Genomic DNA, 26261 nt, shown 5'->3' on the forward strand with positions numbered 1-26261 from the left:
TGGGAAAACCTTCCATATGCGCTGACAAAGGACGTACTTTATCGCGTCGTCACGCAATAATTGAATTGAAAAGGCTCTCTATTCGTTTCACTGTTTTCGTCCCAGTATCCGGTGATCCGCTTCGTTTGTTTAGAGAGCATAATTAAAGAGACACAGGCGGTGCCATTCCACGAGCAAAGCCGTGGCTATTAATAGTGGGAACAAATAGGAAACACTCCGGGAGACTTTTTTAATTAATCTGACTACCGCGGCCCGAAATTTGGCCTCTTGTCACGTCGGGCGTTCGCGTCACCCTTGCTTGCGCCAGTCCAGGCTGACGCCAGTGTAATGTTGTGCCCGAAGCAGTAGGCTATGCTGAAGGGTTTTTTGCACCAGGCGTCTCCATCGAGCGCAAAAGCCTGAGCCCAAACACTCTTTTCCTTCGCACGTGCCCGTGAGCGGCGCACCGATCCTGTTCCCTTTGGAGGTCTTGCGCTCGCGCTCTCTCGCTTTGGAGGCTTTTCCACGAGAGAGAGAGAGAGTGCACACCACGCGAGCCAACTCGGTGCGCGGCCACCGTGCGGTAACTCTCTCACGTTCGCCCTGTTTTTGCTGTCTAACTTCCGTGCCCTATTTCAATCACTCGGTACGCGCGGTATCATTCGCTCTCTCTCTTTCTCTCTTTCTCTTTCTCTCTCTCTCTCTCTCTCTGGTTGGCTCTAATTCTCACGCTCGCGTTTTCTTTCTCTCTCGCGCGCACGATCGCTTTTTCGCATTTGGCGTTTCGTTTTCCGCGCAGGCATTGTGTCGCACTCACACTTTTCACAGCGGATGGGCCAAAATTCGATCCTTTTTTTCACGGGGGCTGTGTGGCGGGGATGGCCCGGGGGGGACGAAGAAAAAAGGGCAGTGATGACTTTTTTCGCTGCTGCCATGCCACATTTTTCACAGCTCGGAACGATTAAAATTGCCCGAAATTAGACAGTCTCAGCACACACACACACACACACACACAATGGGGCCGCGTACGAGCGCACACACGCGACCACCGCTGGTGCCCGTGGGAACGCACAGTTGGGGCATCTTACGAAAATAGGTAAAAGTCTTTTTCACACTCGTGACGCATATTTCGGCAGGGCACGGCATTTATCACTGAAATAATCGATAGCCGACCATAGTGGGAACTCCAAAAGTCAATTCTTCTCTTCGCCAACCAGTAATGCAGGGGAAGGTGGTGTAGGTGCGGGGGTGGGGCACAACTTCGATTGGGTCAACTGGTGATAAAAAGCCTTTTTTCACATCGAATTTCACGCAGCCAGCCGCTGAAAAGCACCACAAACGGAAGTTGCCGGGGTGCAGATCACTTTGGGGGCACGAAACCGCAGAAAACCCGCCCGGAAGGTGCCAAATATTGAGGTCAAAGTTATTTGCATATGCACGCACATAACACAGCCACAAGGTGTTCCTTTTTTTCTGCAGTACTACCCGACGAGCCGACCGACCCAAAAACGTTACCTTCACGGACGAGATCTGGCACAGTTCTGAGGGAAAACTTTCCGTGCTCTCGGGCGATTGGGGGTCTCCCATTGATTGGCGCGGCACGGCCTCGGAACACGCAGGAGAGCGAGTGCGAGAGCGAGAATGCGTAGCACTACGGATCCACGGTACTCCGGGCTGCGCAAATCCAGGCTTGCCAAAAACATGCGGTTCTCGCGGTGCGGTTGAATTTGAATTTGCGACCAGTTGGGCAAACGTTGGTTCGAGCAACCGGCCCGCACCCTTTTTCGTGTGTTTTTCGGCTTTCGGTGCATAATTATTTCCACTGTTGGTGCGGTTGGGTTGAAAACAATCATCATGAAGAGTCTGGGTACTTGAAGGATGCTTCCGAGGACCAATCCAACGGTATATTAGTTCAACAAGTTGCCTACCTACGAACGATGAAATTTTTCAGGTGCAATATGCTGACGAAAATGCCTAATAGGGGCCAATATCAGGAAGAATTCGTTGACTTAAGCTTCGTTCAATGAAGGTCCGACAAAATATACTCTTAGTATTGCTCAGTAGCTGCTTTTGCTTTTCATACTATCAACAATATTCAAACAATACAATATGGATCTTGCTTTTGAAGCAAAAGCCTGCAACAGCATGAAACATTATTTATATGAAAAGTATGTCGGGCGAAAATCAATAGAAAGCACAATCTTCTGCCCCATTCAATTTTCCCGGCTTCGTGGAATTGCAGAGAAATCAATTTTCTCATTGAGCTTTCCAACGTGACAATTTTATGTTTACGTCTGATAAGAAAAAGAAAAGTAGAGAAAAATATACAAAACAACAACAACACAGAGATGTAAACATATTTCTTAACATGTTTTTCTCAAAAGAGAAACAATACGATTAAATCCGGGAAATTTACGATGTGACGTTGCCTGATCATAGCCGAGTTTTGCACCTTGCGTTTGCTGTCCCAGATGGTTCGATTATCGATCGCTAGATGGCGTTATCAGATGCGCACCAAAATTTGCTGCTCTCAATGCCTCCACACACATCCGACGTAAATTTTGGAAAGCAAATTTCGGAACGTCAACACGCGTTGTCTTGCATTGAATTGTATGAGACACTTCACACCGGCAACGGCGTCAAGTTACTCCGTCGAAAGCAAAATTGAGAAAAAAATACAACTCTGCGTTCGCATATTTGTCAAGGTTCGTATAGTTGAAGGATTGGTGGTTGGGGCGAAATTATTTTGACATTTTGTTTTTGTTTTGTTTTGTTTCTGGCAGTTTCTCGAAATTAAAATCGATGTTATTTTGAAAAAATAAACTAAAGTAATTCTAAAGGCATCCCTGTATAGAGATGAATGTTAGCTATTGCAGCTCAAAATCTCTATAATACAACAAACAACAACAGGCATCCCTGTTGAAAATTGCGTTCCAGTAATGTAGTATTCCCGGCAGCACTGCCAGTCGGCAGTACGGCCAGTCGGCAGCACTGCCAGTTGGCAGCACTGCCTCTCTCATTTATAGCTAACTAAGTCAGTCGCGTTAAAACTCTGGACGAATAAAGCCATTATTCCATTAACAATATCCATTATTCAACAATCCCGGGATGATAATTTAGAGATCGATTGCTTAGCTTGAGTAACCGTGTGAACATTGCCACCTATTTTCAAAATCAGTATTACGAACCAATGAACGATCGAAGTAACAGTTGATTCTACAAGTCTGGATCGACTTGACAGTACGTGGAGTACAAACCAACGCGAGTTTTTAATACTTGGTAGAGCAAACATTTCTGTGAAACGCGCCTCAAAAATGGAAGTTGCAAGTGATGAAAAGTTGGCGGCATCATCAGCTGACATCGAATTCGCTACTACCTCTCCATCGCTACCATCACAAAGTTCTGCCAACACAGGATCACCAACGTGATCATCAAACGTATCAGAGACCGGTTCAGAGCCGCAACCCCATCCCGTAGAAAAACTCATCGAATATTTCCAACAACGAAAACAGCCGGATGAAGTGGATTTGTTGTTTGCCAGCTATGCTGCGGCAACCAAAAAAATGAAGCCAGAAAACCAACGAAAACTGAAACTTGCAGTGGCGCAGTTAGTGTATGGAATGCAAAACGAGGAAGCTCAAGAAAATCAAGAGAAATAAATTCAAAAGCAAAAGAAGTACGTAACATTCCGTTGTCACTCCTTACGTTTTCAACAGGTTCCGTTGTCTCGCATCGTGTTATTAACGGGTATACGTGTCGAAATTTGCTTTCCAAGATTTGCGCTTGCGGTGTGTTTTGGTCTTAAATGAACTCTATTCTACACATTACTTAAAACATTTATTCACTTCCGTTAGACAATATCGAGAGGTTATCTTAATCTAGGCAGTACAGCAACGCAAACCAAGTACCCCAACCGAGGTATTCGTGCGGCGCGTTTAGTTGGCGGTTTCACACGCATCCACCCAGTCATTGTACACATCCACCGGTTCCGAGAGGAAGTTTATCGTCGTATGAAACTCCTCCATGCACACTCGGCACATTATCTTGGCCGAGTTTTTCCCTTTGTCCATCTTCACCTCGCACGACTTTTCGTGGTTGCAGAACGGGCAGTTGAACTGCTGGTCAAGTGGTTCGATGTTCTTTCGCTTCGGCGGCGGCTTCCTCTTGGATTTTCGGCGACCCATTTTGATCTGCGATGAAACGAGAGAAAAAAGCCAACACGTTAGAAAAGAGCATTACGCGGTTTGATTGAACTAGAAATAGTTTTAGACCGACCACACAAACGTAGCACAAATGATAACCGAAACCGAAGCAAGGATTTTGTTTACAATCTCTCAGCCCGGGAAAATGTTATTTTTCTTTTGATGGACAAATGACGTTTGGTCCGATTGTTGTACGACTTGGGTTTATACTCTCACGCTTGAACGCTTGAACGACACAAACAGAAACAGAAGAACAGACACAAACAGAAGTGAGAAAAGAGCATAATAAACATGAACTATCTGCTGGCCAGTTCGGCAAGCAAAAGAGTTATCGGTTGTGTAAAATCTGTATGGCTGCGAACCGTGAGTACGAAGATGGAAGCCGGACCTATCGAAAACGCTATACGCACCGGGCTGGCGAAGGAATTATCCCCGGTTCACGTGGAAGTGGTCAATGAATCCTATATGCACAACGTTCCGAAGGGTTCCGAAACGCACTTCAAAGTTTTGGTAGTTTCACAGCAATTCGAAGGAATGCCTCTAATAAAGGTATGTTGCCAAAGCGAGCCATCCGAGTCTCACTGATTGATTACCCTTTCTACTTACAGCGACATCGTTTGGTGAATGATATTGTGAAAACTCAACTAGAAGGAGATTTCGTGCACGCTTTATCGATCGTAGCCAAAACGCCCCTACAATGGGACCCGAATTATAGTTTGGAACCCAGTCCGAACTGTAGAGGCGGTTTTGGCAAATGATGTATTGTTTAAGGAAAATTAGCTTAAATATAAGTTAGCTCGGAAACATGGACTCTTGTTGGTGCAGTTTATAGCAATTTAGCCGGCATTCTTTATTTCATTCGTCACCGTTTAAGAGCTGTAAGTGTCCAGGCGCAACTTCCCGTCATTCTCCGTAAAGTACATCATATCGGCCATCGTTTGTTCGCATATCATCTCCTCGACTCGGTCGTGCATCTGAAACAAAAGGTAGTTGCGTAACGGAACTCTGCCGAATGGGTGACGTTGGGCAAACCTTACCCCTTGCGCATTGAACTCTTTCGGCGCCTTCGGGTACTTGAAGTTGGGGCCAAAGTTTACGCTGACGGTCACATTTTTGTGCAACGACAACGCCGGATAGTAGGCACCTTTGTACAGATCGACAAAAGCCTCCCCTTGGCAGACACCGTTTTTGAAGAAATGAATCTGGCTGCCGTGCTGGATTTTCAACGATTTCAACGTTTCATTCACGCGATCTTTCTCCTCGTAGTACAGATGGCTCTTGAATTTGACCAGCGGCCGATCCTTGAAAGTTGTCGGCACATGGCTGGCCTGGTTCGCGTGTGGCAGCGTGATCAGGAAGCCGAGCGTGTCCCCTTCACCGTACCCGCCGCTGTAGTGCTTGCCTTGGGACTCGTGGAACCGCGTCCCTTTGCGTGACCGCCACGAGTAGCCAAACTTATCGTACCCAAGCGGGGCCTGTAGATTCGCGTACTCTTGGCCCCACCCGAGCCGACATGCGGACCCGTCTGGCATGTCCTCCACTGTGGCCTCCCAGTACCAACATCCCTTCGTTACGTCTGTGCAGTAAACAATGGTAGAGAATAAACACGGAGGATTTGCGGGATCCGCGGATGTGCCCTTCCGGGGCAAACACTTACAATGCGAAGCACGGGCCATACAGTATCCCTTCTCTCCGGTCACGGACAGCCGGTCGTCCGATATCTTGAGCTGTGGGGCACGGTCGTGTAGCGCAATCAGTACCGAATTCGGAGACAGCACGCGGTACAGCCATCCTGGTATGGGTTTCCCGGCCCAGTCGGCGCTCTCGTCAAACTCCTGCCGAAAGGGCGCGTGCGGATCGGGTTCGGCCAAAATGTAGCGGTACCCGTCCTTGTTGAATGGATGCTCGAGTGGGTATCCGTGGGCCGGCAGCTTCACGAGGGCCCCCACATCCGCACCAAGACGACTCTTCTTGCCGAGTGCCCCACCCTGATCGGCATTCGGCAGCTTACGCTTCTGCTGGCGGCTTTTTGATATACTTTGAGTGGCTGAAGAGAGGGAAGCACCGAAACGCAGATTAGAGCTCCACTGGTCTTGTGACGATAGGGTTAGACACGGTTAGTTTAGCACAGAAAAACCCTACATTCTTCCATTCCTGTGATGTGAGGTAATTAATGCGTATACTCGGTTCGGGAGTAAATCACTCTGTCGGTTACTGTACGAGGCACATGGGAAAGCGTAACAACAAAAGGGGTAAATCTTTTTACATGATAACCGGTTCGGTGTATTTCGTCAACTCCTATCCAATAGAACATTCTACGTTTCAACTAATTTCTTGCCGAACTGACGTCTAGTATGATCTTGCATCTCGCTCTTATGTTGCATCCGAGCTCTTCGCGGGCAACTCGCACACAAAAAGGTGGCTCGATTGCATTGCACGCACACATTCGAACACACATGTAAACACAACGCGTGCCAGGACTTTAGTGGACAGAAAGAGGCAAGTTTAACAAGTTTAAACTTACTCAACGTTGTTGTCTCATCGTAGGCCGGCTTAATTTGCATCAGATCCGCACTGGCCAGACCATACATTTGGCCCTGATCGCCGCCCTCGTCGTAGGAGAACAGAGTGTTGATATCCTTGATGAGAGATCTTTGCACCGTGGCGTACCAGGACTGAGTAGAGCGGCGCCCCATGGTAGTGATGGCCTCCCAGTAGTGGTCCAAGTACGGTATGATTTCCTTATCCTTGCTAAACATCAGCCGAGCTTTGCCCTCCTTGGTGGCCGTTTGCTGTAGGTTCGCGATGGCCGTGAGGCACATCTGCGGGATGGAGGCTTGTACTTTGCGAAAACTTTCCAGGCCCGTCATCGAACAATTTTTGCACACAAACACGTAATTCATCATGAACGGTACCAGGCGGCCAAGCTGGAACCCGATGCAGGACTCGTGGAACCATCGATTGCACGTAGCGCACAGCAGCTCGACAATGTTGAGATTTCTTTCCTTTCCACTGTGAGGACCGGAAGAAACGAAACGCATGTTACAACGCAGCTCTATGCTCGGTTTGTGCGAATATCTTACCAGTAACAATTGCCATATTTTTCGTCACCAGTGGGAGATTTTTTTATATCAGGTTTCATTTCGCCCACGTCCATTGTGCTCACGGGTTTCCGCTAGCCCCAAGTTACGATGCTTTTTTAAATGGAAAAAGTTTCGCAAAACTGCTTACAAGTGCAACTGGAGATGAGTGTTGTAAGTTTCATTCATAAAAACCGAATTTTCCTAGGACTAAACTGTGCTCAAAACTAGCGTCTGTTTACCTCCAATGAACAATGAACTCTGACTAACCTGTCCTGACCTGTCGGCAAAGAAAGGATAAGCCGATGATAAAATAAAATATTCGAATATTTCAAATATTAATTATTTATTATTTATTAAATTTGAAACACATAATCAAAATAAATAAACACATCAATAAAAAACTGTAAACAAAACCATTGAAACAAGTTTGTATTGAGAAATAATGTAGTTCGAGTTGTCTTTTCTTAGTTAAAGTTACCGCCACTTTCTGCTCATGGTTCATACAAACTTGCGATGCGACAGGGTTCATTTCCAGATTTTGTTTATCGAATGTTTATGTTTTGCTATTCTTTTGCTTCGTTCTCATGATTTGCTAACAGATTTCTATTTATTTGCGTTTTTCTGGCTCCTGTGCTCCACAACAAATGAAAAAAAGCAATCACAAAACACTGGCTATCAGTTGAAACGTCAACAACCAAATCCGCCGGTCATTCGGCAAATAGTTTGCAAGAGATGTAAATTCCGCAGCGCGCTAGTTCCAACCATCATGACCGGAATTCTTGGTGCCGGCATTAGCGGCCTATCGGCGGCTCATTATTTGGTGAGAAAAACAGCGGCAGCCTTGCCGTTAACCATCTACGAGGCTTCAGATCGCGTTGGTGGATGGATACGCTCGGAACCGTTTATCGATCAGGGTTACGTGTTCGAAGCTGGGCCGCGTACGATACGGCCCAAGGGACCGGCGGCAGCAAACACACTCGAGCTGATCGAGGATCTTGGTCTAGCGGATCAGGTTTACTCCATCAACTCCAATCACACCGCCGCCCGGAACCGAATGATTTACGCCAAGGGGCAGCTAAACCTTCTGCCGTCAAGCATCGGCGGATTGCTGAAAACTGTGCCACCCTTCACGAAGCCACTGTACTTTGCGGCCTTTCACGATTTGCTGGCCGGACGATCGAAAGAGGCGCTCCAGGATGAGTCCATGTACTCGTTCGTGGAACGCCGCTTCGGTAAGGAGATCGCCGATTACGCCATTAGCTCGATGCTGTGCGGTATCTGTGCCGGCAATGCAAAGGAGATAAGCGTAAAATTTCTGATGAAGGAACTGTTCGAGCGGGAACAACGGCACGGCGGAGTTATCAAAGGTTTGCTGGTGGAGGCATTGCGAAATCGAAGCAAGTCGAAGCCTCAGCGGGACTCTGCGGCTGGAACGCAAAGCGGCAAGCTGGCTCAACGGGCGAAGGCGGAAAACTGGAGCATCTACTCGATCCGTGGCGGCCTTCAGACACTACCAGACACATTAGCCAAGGATCTGCAATGTAAAGGCGTTTCCATAGTAACCGGGACCAAGTTTGAGGAGATGGTGTTCGATCGCGATCGCATAATGCTGCGGGTCGACGGCAAGGAACAGTTGCTTCAGCATGTCGTTAGCAGCATCCCTAGCTACAAACTGGCCAAACATGTTGAGACGCAACACCCGCAACTGTCCGCCGCGTTGCGAAGCATCCCGTTCGTGGATGTTTGTGTCGTTAATCTGCAGTACCGTCGGACTGATTTGCTGAAACAGGACGGTTTCGGACTGTTGGTGCCTCCGATCGAAAACCTCCCAATTTTGGGAGTCATCTTCGATAGCTGCTGCTTCGACATGGTAGACAACACCGTTCTGACGGTGATGATGGGCGGTGCCTGGTTCGAGCAATGGTTCGGCAAAAACCCCTCCGAAGAGCAGCTGCTGGAGGTGGCACTGGCCAATGTAGATAAGATTCTGCACATAGGCCAGCGCCCTGACGCGTACAAAGTGAATCTACTCCGTCGATGCATTCCCCAGTACACCGTTGGGCATCAGGAGCGGGTGAAAGCGGCCCGTGACTACATCGATCAGCATCGGCTTCCGATCGTACTGTGCGGTGCATCGTACGACGGCGTTGGCGTGAATGATGTTATTCTATCCGCCCGAAAGAGCGTAGAGGCCCTGCAAAGCAAATAGACTGCACACACGATTAATCGGCTGACTGGCTCACGAGCCCTTTAGGCAAATAAATACACATCTGCATCAAATGCAATCGACTGTGACGGACCTTACTGAAAACTGACTCAAGAGAAAGAACGCAAACGCACTAATTGACAGTATTTGAACGATCTTTTCTTGGGTTCCTTTAAACATTCCATTCTCATACCTTTTCGCTTTGGGCTGATCAGAAACGAAAGTCATGTCCGGTAAACATAATGAAATCATTTTATTTTCATTGGCGCTTCGAATGACGCGAAGAACGCAACCCGGAGGCCCGTGGCCGGAACAAAGCGCACCGTAGCGAATGTAGAAAGCGTCCACAATTGCATACTCGCCGTCCCGCGCGGAGAGGACAATTTGGAAATGGGCATAGAAAACTGCTCCTTACTTGTACGCGCCGAACGGCGGGGCAATAATATGCCATCGATGGTGGCTAGTGGTCCGTAGACGGCCAGCGAAATCATCGGTCCCGGCTGCGGCCGCGCCACCAGCAGCCATGTTGACCGACAAAGCAGTAACATAAGCGTGCGGGCGGGGAATATGTGTAGAAAGAAAAAGTAAGTGAAATGTCGGTACGTGAGCAGCTTTAATCACCAACGCAGAGCGTACTGGTGACCGTCAGCTGGCGACTATCTGGGGCTGCTAACGGAAATAAAGACAGTCTTGCGCTCTGGCGCTATTCAGTTCGGCCGCTTTGAAATGCTACGCACAGACGTACTTGCGCGACGTGCCCTGCTTGTGGCACAGGATTCCGGCATTCAGTGCTTCGAGTGCTTACACGTCTACATCCAATGGCCATTTCACCTGTGCCCGCGAGAGATTTTGCAACATTTCATAATGTGTTTCCCGATGTTCCGTTCCCCAGCAGCAGCAGCATGGGTGAAAACAAATGGCGAACGTAACGGACAATAACCCACGGCACGTAGCATAACAAAATGGTAAATCACAAAGAAAGAAAAAAAAAGCCTCCTACAGTCATCATTCCGAGCATCGGCCAGTTGGAACAGATCGATTCGGATGATTTATCACCGTCGGCTTCATGGCGCATGGCGCCAAGTAACCCACCATTGGGCGCTAAAGTGGCAACACCTAGAGCTGGCAGCGTTCGAGAGCAGCCGAGGGTCGGTTTTTCCACTCGATTGCAAACGAATACCGCCAAACGGCGCTGATCGAATAAGTGATCTTAACCACAATCACTACGGTCCCGTATGCAGCTTGTTTGCGGTCTGCTACACGCCGTTGTACAAGAAGAAAATGTAATTTTTCTTATCCATTCACTCGGACGCTAAACATGCAGACTGAAAGTGAAAACTCAACCCTACACGTGTTCAAGAGCATCAGTCACGCGCGAGCTGGGCAAGACCGTGGGCAATTACAAGATGAATTTTCGCCAGCTGCAATTGATTGATTAGAGAAAAACAAAATAACACTTTACATCATCATCATCATCATCATTCGGCTGTTGAGTGTATTATTAATTCACCTCTGTCTCTGATTGTATAACTGCTAACGAACGCTATATCTTCAGATATCAGCTATGCAAAAAGCAATTGAACAACTACAGCCTATATTAGCATCCCAATGGGCTACGTAAAGCCGCCGATCGTCGCCGATCGCTAATGGTCCGCTCAGTGCTCCGATACGCATACGCCAACGAAAACAATCGATTTAATACGCCCCGAAACAACAACGATCCGGACTCTGCCGGCCCACAAAATCACCATCATCGAGGAGACCACCCCAATTATCGGCTTGGAAACTGCCGCGCAGACGGTTGGATTGACGGGCGGTTAACATGGGCCCCATGATTTTCCACGCCACACATTTTCACGGCCACGGCCGATTCCCGATGCAACACGGGCGGACCGACCGGCCGGCCGACAAGACAAGCCATTAGGAGAAAAGATTGACCAAAACCGCCCAACACAGCCCACTGCCGGCGGCTAATGGTGCAGCAGTGCACCGCGCATAAGCGCATATCTATGCTGCGCGCTGTTTGCTCTTGCGCGCTGCAATTGCGCGCGCCCGCGGTGCACTCGATTGCACACGGACGGCAGCGAAAGAAAGTTGGTTGCACACGGCGTTTGGCACAGGTACTTTTTCTTTCTTTCTGTCTTGTCTACGCCCCCCAAATGCCCACCCAAATGTGTGGGGGACGAGGTTACAGCGCAGATTAGTGTTTTGCATACTACCCTCGGGACCGGGCCAGCTCCCCTGGTGTCTGGCCAGCTTGATCGTTCAATCGCTCGCCATGCCATTCTCTCCTAACCGCACCGAAAACAATTTTTCTTCCACCTCCGCAGGGCACGTGTGAGTGTGTGCCTGTGTGTAGGGCCCGGTCGCGATGGCCGCCCTCCACATTATTGGGTGGGCAATTTTCACTCGATCTTTCTTCAGCCTCAGAAATCGAAAGCGCATTGATTAATTGCGAAAGAAAACAACGAAATTGAATTATCCCACACCCGGAACCCAATCCCGGAGGGTCCAACACCGGGGTACGGAGATTACTGTGGCGGGGTGCCTCCGCCAACAAGCTGCTCACACCCCGCAAGTGCTCCAGCAGCTGGTGCTGGTGGTCTGGCCAGTTTTCCGCTGGGCTGCAATTTGATTAAACGCGCACATGCCGCGCGAGTTCCGGGCACATTCCGGAATCGAACCCAGGAGCCCCCATCTGATGACTTAGCCCATTCCCACGGCGCCCCAAGCGGTCAACACGTGTGAAGTAGAGAAGTCAATTAACGGAGCGTTGAAGTTCCCGGATCTGGCTGATCATCTGGTGTTCTGGAGGGTTTGACTCAAAGGCCACAAGATTTTCGCGTTATCATCTATCTATAAGGTCCGCAGGCTCAAATACAGTTACTGCGGGGCCAATTGCAGTCCACTCATTGCCCTCTCCCTCCCTGTCTCCCTGTCTCCCTGTCTACAGTTCGGCATGCGCCACGCGATCCAGGGACGATGGAAGGCTCAGTACCGGAACAGGTTTAGCGTTCGGTGCACAATGCACAATTTTAATTTGCACTTTCCACCGGGTTCCTCATCTTAACGGTGCTGCCGATCTCCAGCGAGACCATCGTTACGTACCACCGTACCCGACCTTGTACGCGGCACCCAGGCGGCCAATGTCACCGGAAAGGTTCGTCACCTGTGCTCCGTTCAAACAACCTCTGGTGGACCTCTTTTCGCCGGCTCTGGTGTACTGTCGACACCCTAATGGTCACCTGCTGTGTCCAGCCAACTAGGCGCTAAGTCACCTGCCCTTTCGACGCTGATGACGACGCTGCTCAAAAGCATTCCAAACACCTCTCTCGCGTTCCGGTGCTAACGCTGCTCGATTATCTGCTCCACCGCCCCGCGCAGACATGCTCCATGCTGCGGTCAGTTCGGTCGGTGCGGGAGGTGTGGCACCGGCGGCGCACGCCACCACCAGCGTGGGGCTGGCGGGATTTCACTTGCTCGGCGCAGTCCAGCAGGTTGGCTGGTGGCGGGTTTCGCGCAGTAACTTTCCGAACGTGGTCGCGCTACGTGGTTGCCTTCGCTCTGCTCCGCTCTGTGCTCCGGACTCGGAACCGGATACCCTCGTGGTCGATACGCGCCGCCGCGGCTGCAGGATGTTGATGGTGGTTTGTGATCGAACGTCCAAATCCTAGGACCTACCGGACGAATTAAGTGATTTTCAGTGGCTGAATCCTCCAATAGAATCCTCTCTGCAGGTCTGTGCGTGCGTGCAGTGATTAGCGAACCGCGCCAAGTTCCCGGTGGTCTCCGTGCAGCATACTGATTTAAGTGAAAATGGCCATTCAAACGGAACAAGTGAGTGTGTGGGTGGCAATGATTATTGCCTAGCTTTCGCGCAATTGCAGCTCGCGATGATGGACACGAGATCGAGCCCAACAAGAAGTGCCCTTCGGTTTGGTTGCGAAGGGCCGGGCAGAAGAAATCAGGATCGGCCGGTGGCTTTTCTCGTTGGTCAAATTAATCGCGACGCGAAGAAAGTTGCTGCTTGTGGTGCTGCGCCAAGAGATGGGGCCGTCTGGCCGGTTTCGCCCGATGCACCACTTGACGTGGGAGACCGAAACCTGTTAAATATATAGTTAAAACCAAAAATGAGGACACTTTTAGCAACTAGTTGTAGGTTCATGGGAACAGCACCTCCGATCTGACTGCGAGCACTGCGTGCCATTTTATTGGCCAGTCACGGTCACACGATGTACCCGAGCTGCTGCATTGAGGGGGATGGCCAAGCAGTTCCAGTAACGGAACCCTTCCCCCGCGGCAGAGATCTAGATGGCTCTGCTTTATCTCTCGCCAGCCTCAGCCGGATCGCATGAGGTTGCTTAGTTACCAGGCACAAAGATTCTGGTTGTTGGACAAGCGACCTACTTTAGTTTAAATAAACTATGAAACAAACACAATGAGGCAAGCTGGCAGAGCAAATGGAGAATAAAATGCCTTCTGGAACCCGTTTTTATGCCCTTCGGATGGTCCGAATGTCCTCAAAAATGTGTGCTCTCAAGTTCCTTCGTTCTTTTTAAGAACTGTGCAAGGTAACAGTGATATTCTATTTTCCAGACATCCATTTTACATTGAAATTTTTGTCTCTCGCTAAATCATGGTTAAGCGGAATTTTTTGATTAAAGTTACTGAGAATCCGTTTCGCAACAAATTTGTTACTCTAAAAACACTGTCTGTCTGCCGTTTTGAAGGAAGCGGTGGCAGTTTGCACACCGACAGACCGATTATTGATTATTCGACACCGATCAATGGTGAAATTAATATGATCCCAACCGGCAAGCAACTGTGGTTCGTGGTGGTACCCAGTTTTAATCAAGCCATCAAGTGGAAGCTATTCTCACGTGATGTCCGTAACACGCTGGAAACAGCGCAAAACACACCAACAGTCGCCAATAAGCCAATCTCCGAACGGAATGCTATCGAGCCGGTGCCAGCTTACGGGTTCAGTTATAAACGGTGCTCTGATTGATGGCCAAGCCGAAGAAACCGCCGACCGAGCTGCCACAATCCCGTTACGCGACGCAATTTACAAACCAGACTGTCTCCATTTCGCAGGTTGTTGTTTTCCTGCTGCTATCGCTGTGCGCCGTCCTCAGCAGCGCAGATCATGCGCCACCGTTCAAGCCGCTACTGCCGGCTTCCAGCTACACCGCAAAGTCGTCCCTGATGTACCCCAGCTTCGTGCCCAAGCACCACGTGCTGGGAGGCGGCCTGAAACCGTACATGGGGCAGTTCCGAGCTGGCACGCGCCTAGCTCCAGTAGCGATTCGGCCAGCTCCATCGATGATTATGAGGTACGCAACCGATACCGGCCCAGAGCACCAGTTGGCAGCACCAACTTATCCTCTCTATCTTCTTTCACTATGTCCGGCCGTGCAGTTTGAAGAGACCCATTAAATCCATTCTAAGCCACCCTCCGCTTATGAAGCAAACGCTACTGAAGCGGCCTCCGTCGCTAGGGTTTGCCGCGGCCAGTGCCAGCATTAAGCACCACAAGTTCCACGGTTCACCGCCGGGACCGAGCACGGGAGAGATCGTGTTCGAGAAGCTGAAACCGGTACGTGCCTAATAAACACACGGGGGTTTGGCGTTCTGATCGGTTCTTTTCTCGCCGGGGCAGATTACCGCAAAGCTGACGTCCCACAAAGACGGCGCCATTCACACGATCCCGGCACCGAACCTGGGCCTGCAGACAGGTCCCAAGCCGCAGAAAGCTGCCCCGAACCAGATCCGGGTGACATCCTACGAGGACAACAACAAGCTAGAAATTGAGGTTAAGACCACCAAACCGACGTTCACCGCAGGGTACACCGGCAAACCGGCTTTCCTGCACAGTCCGACGGTAACGCAACGACGCCAGGCGGGTGGCGTGAAAGTGAATGTCCTAAAAGACGACGCGGTTTTCTCGTTTGCTCTCCCCGCAGCCCGGCCCCGTGCTGTTGCCGTACAAGCACCATCCGGCACATCAGTATCAAGTGACGGAGGAGCACTCGAACGATGTCACCATCGGTGATCCGTACTCGGGTAAGAAGACGTATTTCGCACCGGATCCGGACCCGTCGCTGCCGAGCAAAACGCTGGTACCGACCTCGGACCCGCTCAGTACGCCGAGCAACGGCAAGTACGGCAGCCCGTCGGGGTTCCTGCTGCAATCGGCGGTCCCAGGCCACGGCAACGCCCAGGGCTACCCGCTGCAACCGCAGACCAGCGCGTCGGCCGTGATCCAGTACGTCAACGCGGTACCGCAGGCCAGCTACGCGATACCGCTGGCCACCCAGCCCCAGCTGCAGCAGCACATCCTACAGCAGACGGCGATGCTGCAGGAGATGCCCGTCTCGGTTAGTGTTTTGCCGGATGCCGGAGCCCGTACGCCCGATGCACCGCGCCACCACCACTCGCACCACTCGACCCACCAGCACCACCGAGCACCAGCTGCACCAGTAGCTTCCCCGCACTAACGCCACCTTTCACGCCCCAACCAAACGCCGTCACCATTATTACCCTTCGCTTTTGCTTCCCCTCGTTTCATTCCAGCTCTATAATCCCACCTATCTCGTGACCCAATCCAACCACCTTTTCAATACCCACCAACAGCAGGGCGCGGTCAATCTCTTCAAGCCCGACAGCCACTTCCTCGGCACGGTGCAGCCGGTGGCCAGCGTGCAGGCGCAAACGCCGGCTCCGGCGCCGGCCGCCGTTGTCTTCAACTCATTCAACCCGTACAAGCACGTCGAGCCGGCGGCCAGTACCGGGCAGATCCTGTCGGCGACCCAGGACCAACTGCACGAGCTGCAATCGGTCGTGAGTCAGATGCAGCTCCACGATTCCCACCACCACCAGGACATGCCGACGTACGCGCAGCTCGTCGGGCACGAGCAGCCGGCCATACATCAACAGCAACTGCCACAGCTGAACCAGCTCGAGCAGCAACTTCAGCAGCAACTAATCCAGCAGCACCAGGGCGGCAAGGGGCCACAGCGCCCGATGACCGATGCCGAGCTGGCGCACCTGCTCAACTACGGCATGATCAATCTGCATAGTAACCTCTCCCCGAGCGACTACTATCACTACCAGGTCGATCAGCCGGCGCAGGTACAGCAGCCCCAGAACACTTTCTATGAGCTGTCCGAGCGCCAGCAGGAAAACGATCGCATCCTAGCGCAGGCTCAGCAAGAGCTCTACCATCAGCAGCAGCAGCAGCAACAACAACAGTACCACTACCAAGTACAGCATCTCCAGCAACAGCAACAGCAACAGCAGCAGCAACAGCAGCAGCAACAACAACAACAACAGCAGCAGCAACAGCAGCAACAGCAGCAGCAGCAGCAACAACAGTACCAGCCGTCGGGTAGCAACTCGGACTATCTGCAAGCCTACCAGGACCACCAGCAGGCGGTGTCGAACATCCTGGGACTGCGTGATCAACCGATCACGGACAGTACCCAGCAACAGCAGCAGCAACAGCAGCAGCAGCAGTATCATCACCACGCGGTGAGCAGCACGATGGCCCCTCAGACAATGCACAACCCCCTGCGGATATACGTCCCCGAAGAGGCGGACCACCAATACGCCAACAGTGTAAGTGTCTGCCGTTACAGCGCGATCACGTTTTGATCGCAAATATCCGCATCCGATCGCAAATTGTCGTCGATCGTTCACAGGTGAATGCCCAGCAACGGATGGATGAGCTCGACTTCGAGTACACCGACGGACAAGGGCCCGCGGAGGAGAGCACTACGAATGATAGTGTCACGGATCCGGCTGACACCCAACAGGAGGAGGAGGAACAGGACTACTATAGCCAGAATCTTAGTAACCATCGGCTAGAATAAGAAACTGCGCATGCGAGCCCGGTGCCGTGACAACTCTCCCACGGTAAGTTTGACCAGTAACAAACCCATCGCGGACCTCGCGGAGGTCCCGCCTGTGTGGGCAATCGGACCATATAGGAGTCTAGTGTGCTAGTGTATTGTAATTAGATCGCCTTGCGAATCGAATCGTAGTAGACGAGTTATTTATTTCTTCGAGCGCCTTAAACAATGAATAAAATCAAATGAAACGAATTAAAAAGAAGGCTTTTCGGGTAAATTGTTTCGCCATGAACTCAAAGGATAAACTCAAAACTCCACCGTCAACGCGTCTAATCGGATGAAGGTAAGGGAATACATTCCACGACGAAACTAACAGATTTGAATATGCAGTTGCCATGCTTTATTGTCTACAGAAAACAAACGAAAAATTGTGTCACAGTTTAAAAATAATAAAAAAAAACACGAACATATCCTTAACCGAACTGAACCGAATCCAGATTACATTAAAACTAACACGTTATGAGGGAGATTAAAACCACGGAGCAGCTCGTTCAGCTTACGAAAGATCGACTTCCAGCATTTGCAACACCTTTTCGAACCCGAACACCGACGAGTAGAACACGTACGGTTTGCTCCGATCGACACCGTAGTCGGGCTGCAGGGCCGGCACCGTGCGCATCAGCTGAGGGCTCACCGGCACCAGACAACCGACCGGCGGGCGCTGCACGTTTTTGCGCATGTTTTCCTTGCGCTTGACCAATTTCTTCGTTTCGCGGAGCATAAAAATGGCATCTTTTGAAATCATGTAGCGACGGATTGCCTGCAAATACACCGAGAAAAAGTAGACGGAATCAGTAGCAGGACACTCCGGATGAGGTACGGAGAACGGGACTTACGTTTTTCTTCCTACAATCGTGCGCCAACACCCACAGGAGCGTGCAGAGTGTGCTGAATATTCCACAGTCTTTGTCACACCAGCGCAGCAGCATTTGCGACACGGTCACCAGTCCTTTTTCCTGATTGGGAACCGAAAGGAACAGTGGAGAGAATGAGTTGTCAAGTCGATGGTGGTGAAGGGACGAGATTCTTAACCCACCTGATAGGCTTGCTCCTTAGTGCCGGGAAAACGGGCCAGGTTCAGTATGATGCGGGCACAGATTTCGATCAGTGTCTTGTCCAGCTCGGACCGTATCGACTGCGCCATAGTGCTATAGCAGAACTGCGCCAAAAAGACGGCATCCTCGACGAGCAGGTACGGTACGAGGCGCGACAGACGCTCCAGCCGCTGCAGGATGCCGATCGCATCGGACGAACTGAATCGGGACGCCAGGAAGCGCATGCACAGCCGCGTCACGTTGCTTACCCGGTTCGTGGGATCGCGCTCGGCCTCCCGCCGACTCGCCACCATCTGAACGGCCATTTTGCGCATACGCACCGTCTGGTGCCGTTTGCGGTGGAGCACCCCACGCCACCAAGCCTGCAATCGCAGAGCTGCCCGTTGGCGGCGGCGCGATTCGAGAAACTCCGGTGTCAGCTTCGCCCGATACGCTCGGCGTGCCAGTAAGCCCCTTCCGTGGCGCTGCAGGCCACGCACCGTACGGACGATGGACACGAACCGGACGCGTTCGGCGCGTGTGGCCAGCTTTTCGCGATACCGACGCTGGACGATGATCACCGCGCTACGATACAACCGATAGGCCGCCTGATCGACCATCCGTTCCTTGTACGCACGGTACCGGGTCTGAATGGTTGCGGCGGCGGCCAACACCCGTCGGTAGTTGGCCCGCTGCTTCCGCATCGCAAGCGTTGCTCTCCAACGGATCTGCAGGCGGATGGCCGCCTCTCGGAGCTGCCTGAATCGGTGGACCGCTTGGTGTGTGGCCACGGTGGCACGATAGCGAGCCTGCACCACACAGGCGGCCCGCCGGATGGAGAGAAACCGCCCGCGTACTTTCCGCATCTCTTGGTAGCCCCGGAACCAGCGTTGAATGGTGACGGCGCCGCGCTTGCACCGCTCGTACTCGAGGATCGTTTGGCGCATCAACAGCTTGCCGCGATAACGTCGCTGCATGGAGATGGTCACTTGCCGAACCCTCAAGAAAGCCGCACGCTGTCGACGGCCTGCACAATAAGCTCGGTAATACTCCTGCACCACGATCGAGGCACTGCGCAGATTGAGGAACCGGCCACGGCAACGTTCCATCGCCCTTTGCGCACGGTACCTCCGCTGAATGAACAGTGTGGCCTCTCGGATCCGTTCGTACACCGCGCGCTGCTGTCGCATCGATCTGAGGGCTCGGAACCGCTGCTGAATCACCATCGCGGCCAGTTTTAGGCGCAGATATGCGACCCGTTGACGTCGCATCGCTAAAATACTGGACCACCAGGTGGAAAGTGATGCCACGCTCCGTTTCAGTTCGTTGTACCGCGATCGCTCGATCTGCCCGATCCGGTTCGCTCGGAACCGGCGCTGAACGGTGACGGTTGCCAGACGGAGCCGCAGGAATTCCGCTCGGTCCCGGCGCATCGCCAGTGTGGCCCGAAGCTTGCGTTGAAGCGCGATCGCAGCACACCGTTGGCGGTTGACGTGCTGGCGTACAGCTCGACCCGTACGGAGGGCTCGGAAGCGACGCTGGATAATGGTGGCCGCCAGCCGGTACTGGAGATAGTCGGTGCGCAATTTTCGCTTCAACTGCACACTCCGCCAAGCACGTTGAATCGTGAGGGTCGAACGGAGTTGCAGCAGGAACCGTGTGCGTTCCTCTTTCGCCTGCAGCGTTGCGCGCCATTTTCGCTGGATGCGTATTGTGGCCGCGCGAAGGATCGCGTAGCGGGCCAGCTCCTGTCGGCCGGTAATGAGCGCCCGGAATCGACACTGGATAGCGATCGTACAGCGTCGTAGCTCAACGAACTGGTGGCGCTCGTGGCGCATCGTCAGTATAGCACGGTAACGTGTTTGGACCGTGATGACGGCTCGCTTGAGGCACCCGTAAGACTTCTGAGCGGAACGCATGCTCAACTGTGCCCGGAACCGGCGCTGAGTGCAAACGGTGGCGTACCGCAAGCGTTCGTATTGCAGCCGTTCGCGTTCCATCAACCGCTGGGCCCGATATCGGTGCTGCAATACGAGAACGGCACCGCGAATGACCGCATACTGCTGTAGCTGGCGTTGCATGAGCTTTTGGGCGCGATAACGGCGCTGCACACAAATCACCGCGCCTCGGAAGCGCTCGTAGTGCGAACGATCCCGGACCATGGCCACCGTAGCGCGGCGACGTCGCTGCAGCTGAATGATCAAGTGTCGAACCCGGGCGTACTGCTGCGCATCCTGACGCATCTGTAAATATCCGCGGAAGTAGCATTGTAGTGCGATCGCACCCGATCGTACGCGCAGGTATCGCTCGCGCGTTCGCCGAGCTTCCAAACATTCGCGCCAACGACGCTGAATGCAAACCGTGGCCGCGCGAAGTCGCAAAAACGCGCTCCTCGCGGTTCGCATCCGTTGGTACGCTTGAATGGCCGTCGCCGAACGATCCCGGAGCTTCTGGCCGCGCAGGAAACGCACCACACCGTCCACGGTCGCGTGTAACCGTCGGTGCACGACGTACGATCTGATGCTCCGCTGGATGACGATCGCCTGCTCGTGGCGGTGCTTCGCCTCGGCCCGGATCGCCCCGATCGCTATCGCGGCCGCCTGAAGCCGCCGGCTCAGAGCGTACCGGCGGTAGGACGTTTGCAGTACGATTGCCGCCTTCCGGACAGCCAGATAGCGTTCGCGGGCTTGGCGCATGTCGCTCACCGAGCGCCACCACTGCTGGATGCGCACGAGGGCTCCGTACCGCCGGGCGGCCAGTTTCTGCGCCAGAAAGCGTCGCACATAGCGCTGCATCGTGACCGCGGCTCGCAGCTTCTGGTGGCGCATCGCTGCGTACCAGACGCGCACACAGTACCCACGGACGGCGGCCTGTATCGTGCGGGCAGCCCTTTCTCGCCGCAGTCGGCGCTTCTCGTCGATACGCCGGGCCACCAGGACACGCAGCCAGTTCGTGCGCCACCAACGCTGCAGCACACTGGCGGCCGCGTTGAATTTGGGCGCCCGGAATCGGTACACGATCTGCCACAGCAGCGACATCGTACGCTCCCGATGCCCATCGCAGATATCCTTGGCCGTAATGTCGCCCGCGATCTGGTAGCGGGCCTCCTCCAGAGCCCGCAGCGCCAGGTTGATGTTGTGTATCTTCTGCAACCTCGAAATCGGCGGCACGCGCAAGTTTGCCGACAGATCCTCGCGCAACAGGATGATCTCCATGACGCGCGTCAACCGCACGCCATCGCGCAGATCGACGGCCAGATTCTCGAACGCGTACTGGTACTCGTCCAGGTAGGACTGCTTGTGCGAGAGCGTGTATCCGGCGCGTTTCAGGTGCTTCGTGATGTCACCGATCCCGGCCACCAGGGTCGCGGCGAAGCGCACCAACACCTCGCGCGTCTCCTTGTACGGTGCGTTGCGCACAAACAGGCACGGGTTGTGCTTGATCAGCTTGCGGCGCTTGGCCGTGTCGAGGAACAGCAGCAGATAGAGCACCGTGCGGAGCGTGAACTTTTTCATGTGCTCTGCGTATGCCGCCGACAGGTTGTAGGCTTTCGAGTTGCGCGCCTCCAGGTAGCGATCCCGGAACAGCCGGTGTATGATGAACGTGCTCAGCCCGACCACGTCCCGGTTCGACTGCAGTTCGATCTGCTCACCAAACACCACCTCCAGCCCGAGCCGCAACCAGAGCGGATTGAAGCAGAGCAACAACTCGAGCACGGAACGTTGCAGCACCAGATCGAGATGCAGATTCCGGTCGGTGCGTACACCAAGCAGTTGCTTTTCGATCTGTGCCCTCACCTTACGCAGCGGCCCAGCGACTTCCTCGGTGAGGTACAGGGCGATGCCCGCGGTGCGCAAGCTGTTGAGACGATTTTTGTAGTAGTTTGACGAGATCAGCTCCTTGGTCGGGGCCAGCGTCAGCTCTTTGCCCTTCACCTCGTCGAACAGCTTGCCCACATCGAGCGGCCGCGACGTTTCGGTGTCCAGATCGGCCGGTATGGTTACCAGGGCGTTGAGCCACTTTTTCAGCTGCGCCTCGTACTGACCGAAGGCCCGCTGATCCAGATACATCGTGGCGGTCAGAAACGGATCGCACGTGGTCGACGCCGCGAACGGATCGGGATTGATGAGCGTTTTCAGGTGCCGGTCGGAGTCGTACAAAAACACACGCTTCTCTTGCACGTCCTTCGCAGCGAAACCGGACGGCACAGCGGGCCGTTTCAGCGACAAACTGCGCTGGAAGCTGGCCGAAGTCTGCAAACAAGGTAACAAGCGGGAGTGTTAGTGGTTGAACCGGAATTGCCTCCTCAAAGCGCCTTTCTTACCTTTAGCACCATGCTCCGACCGTGTTCCGATGACGATCGGTGGCCGATCGGTTTGCTGGTGGACCTGGTGAAACTACGCTCCACGTGCACCGTGCGTGCGGTGGAAGCGAGGGACGTTTCGACGCCACACCGTCGCTTTGGAGGTGTAATTTCGATGCCATACTCTGGCTCATTCCGACCGGGCTCGTGCTTTGCACGCTTGCAACCCGGGCCAGCGGGGTCGATTGGTATCACCATCTCATCGCTAAACCGACCAATTTCGTGAAGATTAAAGCGACTCGATTGGGCACGAATTTCATGCTCCTTAAACAGACGCTCCACTTCGTCCTCCTCGAGGTTGCCACTGTCCCGTTCCTCCTTATGGGACAAGTTTGGCAACGAACCGAGCGATATGTCCGTTTTCAGTGTCACGGTTACGTTCTGTGTCGCAATGTTTTCTACCGACACCGACCGGCTGTTTTCGTGACTCGCAATCTTGAACGTCCGATGGTGGCAGCTCCCGGCATCCGGTAGCATCAATACCAGGTTGGCCACGTCGGAAGCCGAATCACCGGCGGGAGCAGCGGGACGATCGAACGTGACACCGAGCTCAACGGGAGTATGTTCTTCCGCGATAACCGAGAGCTGTGAGCCGGAATCGTGGATTACGTCGTGGGTTTTGTTGTTGATGGGAAAATGTAGTACATGCTCTGCCGACAATCCGTTCCAATCTTCCTCCACCTTAACGGTGGCAACGTCATCGGGCGGCAACATAACATCGGCCTCAGGCGCTGGTGCCACAACGGTCGTCACATCTTTGCGAACAATTTCGGGTGAAAATGTCAAGTGTCGTTGAAGACTCTCTCCCGGACGCTTCTGAAACTCGTTTGGCCCTTCGGCAGAACTATCGAATAACGGTTTGAGAAACGTTTTATCCGTTGCCATCGGTTTGGTGACGGTTGAGTAGCAGCTCGGATCGAACTTAGCACGATCCGCAGGGGTGGCCGTAATTTCTTCTTGTTTCACGTTGCCTTGACGAACGCACAAAACAGTCGGTCGGTGGTTGCTCGGATCGGGCGACACTTTGATCGCAGGAATCGAACCGGCAGGTTCCAGTTTCGCTGAAACATCCAGCGCTTTGCATATCGCCACATCCGTCAAGCCCCTTCGATTAACAGTCGTCAAGTAAATGTCCGGCGTTTCTTGGTTCGCTAATTGCGTCGTACAAGTGCGTTCAGCTATACCGGGGGAAAAATGTACATTCACCAGCGGACTAATCGGGTTAACGTTTTCTTTGTTGCCAACTTTAGGCCTGTCCCGCGGGCTTGCGAGCAACTGATCCTTAGATTCATCGCATTCGAAGCTGCTATCGTTGGGCCCGAACACGGCGTCCGTAACTTTCGAGGTGTACGATCCCATCCTGAGGGCGGCGGCGCTACTTCTAACCGGAGCCGATCGAGAAAAAGCCGAATCGCGCGACGACCAGCTACCACCCGTCCGTACCGGTGGTGATGCTGTTGCTTTTTTCGGCAGCACAATCCGCTTTAGTTTAACCTTTGGCGGTGACGGTGACTTAAGCTTTAGCTTGACCGGAGCGGCAAACAACTTCGGAGCCGGTTTGCGATTTGGCGCTTTCAGTTCGATCGATTTAAGAATCAATTGCACGTCCTTTTTGTGGCCCAAACTGTCTGTGAAGACAATCACTTCCTTCCTAACGATGGGAGTTGGCGGATTCCACACGATTTCTAGCGGTTTTTCCCCACCCGGGTTGACCTGGTTGGAGGTCCACTCGAACGAAAGCCCACACCCTGGATCGGGTATTCGCGTAAGGTGTACCTGTGTCGAGGCGTTGTGCGTAGAAAAGAAGAAGGCAATTAGGGCTTAACCTAGCCAACGTTTGTTTGGCCAAGTACCTCCACTGGTGAGCTTTGCGCGTTTCGAAGGATGAGCTGCCTACGGGCTGTTTTGCCCACCGGGACGCCTTCAAATACAACTATCGCCTTCGGCGTGAACGGACCGAGCACGACAAGCGTCGGTTCGCGGGCTTCGTTATTTCGTTTTGCAACAACACGGGGTGGTGTGCAAGTGACCTGTTCCGGATCGCAGGGAGGAGTAATATGTTATTGAAACGGTCGCAAACCACATAATGCCCTGGACAACATCACCTCGAACGCGCTCATCTTCTCTCATGCCATAACCATTCGGGGACGCTAAAACAGAACCCTTCCACGGAACACACACAACACTATCAGAATCAACGCGATTCTAACAATTGTTTTGATCTTTTTAGTTTTCGTAAAGTAATACACAAGACGCGCGCAAACTGTTGAACAAAGAAGCGGACAGAAGAAACACGAAACCGTTGCACAGCTTTTAATGGCTTGGGAAAAACGTTATTCGTACGAATTTTGCCAGCGGTATTTTGACAGCTTGCTGCCACAGTAGATTCGCAACAGCTGCCTGTCAGCTGCGGAAATGAGCTGTACTAAATTGTTCTAAAAACATCCGTTGAATTTCAAACAGGAATTCCTGTTTTACGCTATATTTTATAATCATTTTTATTAAACAATTATATGTTTGACCTATCTAACGTCGCTTAAAGTATTTTGATAAATAACAGGTAAACTAAATTTGATGAAAATACATCATAGTTGTATGAATTGCACAGGAGTTCACAACAAAATGGATGAGCAAGACCATCTATCTATTGATCGTTCTTTTGGTTGTTCTTTTCTTTCATTCAGAGGATCACATTGCTACAATGCTGCAATAAATTTGGTAGAAGTCTCTATATCTGCGTGTACCGCGATATGCAACTTCTTACTGTTCGCCGGGCGAGGTGGATGGATCGCAAAACCAACATCATCGTCCTCCTCGCCAACCTTCTTCTCGGCCATCTCTTTACTGTTGATGAACATTCGATTCAACGAACCCGGGAACGGAACGATTTCGGAACTTTCAGAATCTTCTTCATCGGTGGTCAACACGTCAGCCACTTCTACGGCAACGTACATGGCCGAAAACCCCTTGAAACCAACCGAATCATCTGACCGGAACCTTACCGTCAGAACCTCGTGCATCGATATGATTTCCGGCGGACTCTGTTGCGGTGTAACAGGAAAAGAAAGAAAGAAAACGCACCGAATGGTGAAACCTTAGTAAAAAAACCACATTACTCATAACTTACCGTATTGCCACAGTAACTTCCGTGCAGGGCTCCATGTTCATCGGAGACCTCGACGTAGTCATATGAGCACAACTTCTCCTCTTCTAGCTCGAAGCTAAGAAACTTGAGCTGCACGTTCTGGCCCGATTCGGCCTCAATGGTCCACTCGCAGTCCGCTCCATTCTCGTACATTCCCGAGCCGAACTTGATATGGGAATAGAAATAATTCTTCTCCTCGGTCGCCCGTAGCCGGCCACCACAGGCAGTAGAGTGGCTAGCGATAAATCCACTACCCTGCACACTATTGTCACTATTGAATACCATGCACATTTGTTGCGAGGTTGATACGATGGGATTTGGAACTTCCGTCCCACAGAA

The 26261-nt window shown here is 52.3% G+C and overlaps 6 protein-coding genes across 7 annotated transcripts; 3 read left to right on the plus strand and 3 right to left on the minus strand.

Annotated features, from left to right (window-relative positions):
* Positions 1–3832: 3832 nt before the first annotated feature.
* Positions 3833–4329, minus strand: LOC128273576 (transcription elongation factor 1 homolog). Its single transcript, XM_053011571.1, has 2 exons — positions 4255–4329; positions 3833–4169 (listed from the first exon to the last, which is right to left on the minus strand). Exon 2 carries the CDS (start codon positions 4161–4163, stop codon positions 3915–3917), a length of 249 nt encoding a protein of 82 aa, XP_052867531.1. The 5' UTR covers positions 4164–4169; positions 4255–4329; the 3' UTR covers positions 3833–3914.
* A 129-nt stretch (positions 4330–4458) lies between these two features.
* LOC128273580 (bolA-like protein DDB_G0274169) lies at positions 4459–4982 on the plus strand. The gene is made up of 2 exons (XM_053011576.1): positions 4459–4730; positions 4790–4982. The coding sequence occupies exons 1-2, from the start codon at positions 4473–4475 to the stop codon at positions 4937–4939; spliced, it is 408 nt and encodes a 135-aa protein (XP_052867536.1). The 5' UTR covers positions 4459–4472; the 3' UTR covers positions 4940–4982.
* A 37-nt stretch (positions 4983–5019) lies between these two features.
* LOC128272332 (set1/Ash2 histone methyltransferase complex subunit ASH2) lies at positions 5020–7338 on the minus strand. Of its 2 annotated transcripts, XM_053010122.1 has the most exons (5): positions 7265–7338; positions 6706–7193; positions 5839–6228; positions 5219–5757; positions 5020–5155 (listed from the first exon to the last, which is right to left on the minus strand). In XM_053010122.1, exons 1-5 carry the CDS (start codon positions 7336–7338, stop codon positions 5051–5053), a joined length of 1596 nt encoding a protein of 531 aa, XP_052866082.1. In that variant the 3' UTR covers positions 5020–5050. The 2 variants fall into 2 exon arrangements, with proteins under 2 accessions (XP_052866082.1, XP_052866083.1); XM_053010123.1 differs by lacking the exons at positions 6706–7193; positions 7265–7338 and adding an exon at positions 6324–6466.
* Positions 7339–7927: 589 nt separating this feature from the next.
* On the plus strand, positions 7928–9526 carry LOC128272701 (protoporphyrinogen oxidase). Its single transcript, XM_053010565.1, has one exon. The coding sequence runs from the start codon at positions 8031–8033 to the stop codon at positions 9471–9473; it is 1443 nt and encodes a 480-aa protein (XP_052866525.1). The 5' UTR covers positions 7928–8030; the 3' UTR covers positions 9474–9526.
* A 4827-nt stretch (positions 9527–14353) lies between these two features.
* On the plus strand, positions 14354–17535 carry LOC128275407 (dual specificity protein kinase splA). Its single transcript, XM_053013895.1, is given in 7 exon segments — positions 14354–14560; positions 14562–14803; positions 14889–15066; positions 15130–15351; positions 15434–15847; positions 16044–17087; positions 17171–17535. Coding segments are annotated over 7 exon segments (2478 nt in total). The 3' UTR covers positions 17342–17535.
* A 341-nt stretch (positions 17536–17876) lies between these two features.
* On the minus strand, positions 17877–24897 carry LOC128273528 (protein abnormal spindle). The gene is made up of 7 exons (XM_053011509.1): positions 24883–24897; positions 24631–24807; positions 22739–24553; positions 21332–22667; positions 18417–21232; positions 18217–18336; positions 17877–18140 (listed from the first exon to the last, which is right to left on the minus strand). The coding sequence occupies exons 1-7, from the start codon at positions 24895–24897 to the stop codon at positions 17877–17879; spliced, it is 6543 nt and encodes a 2180-aa protein (XP_052867469.1).
* Between the last annotated feature and the right edge of the window lie 1364 nt (positions 24898–26261).

Source organism: Anopheles cruzii, chromosome 3 (genome assembly GCF_943734635.1).
Source record: "Anopheles cruzii chromosome 3, idAnoCruzAS_RS32_06, whole genome shotgun sequence".
Lineage (NCBI taxonomy): Eukaryota > Metazoa > Arthropoda > Insecta > Diptera > Culicidae > Anopheles > Anopheles cruzii.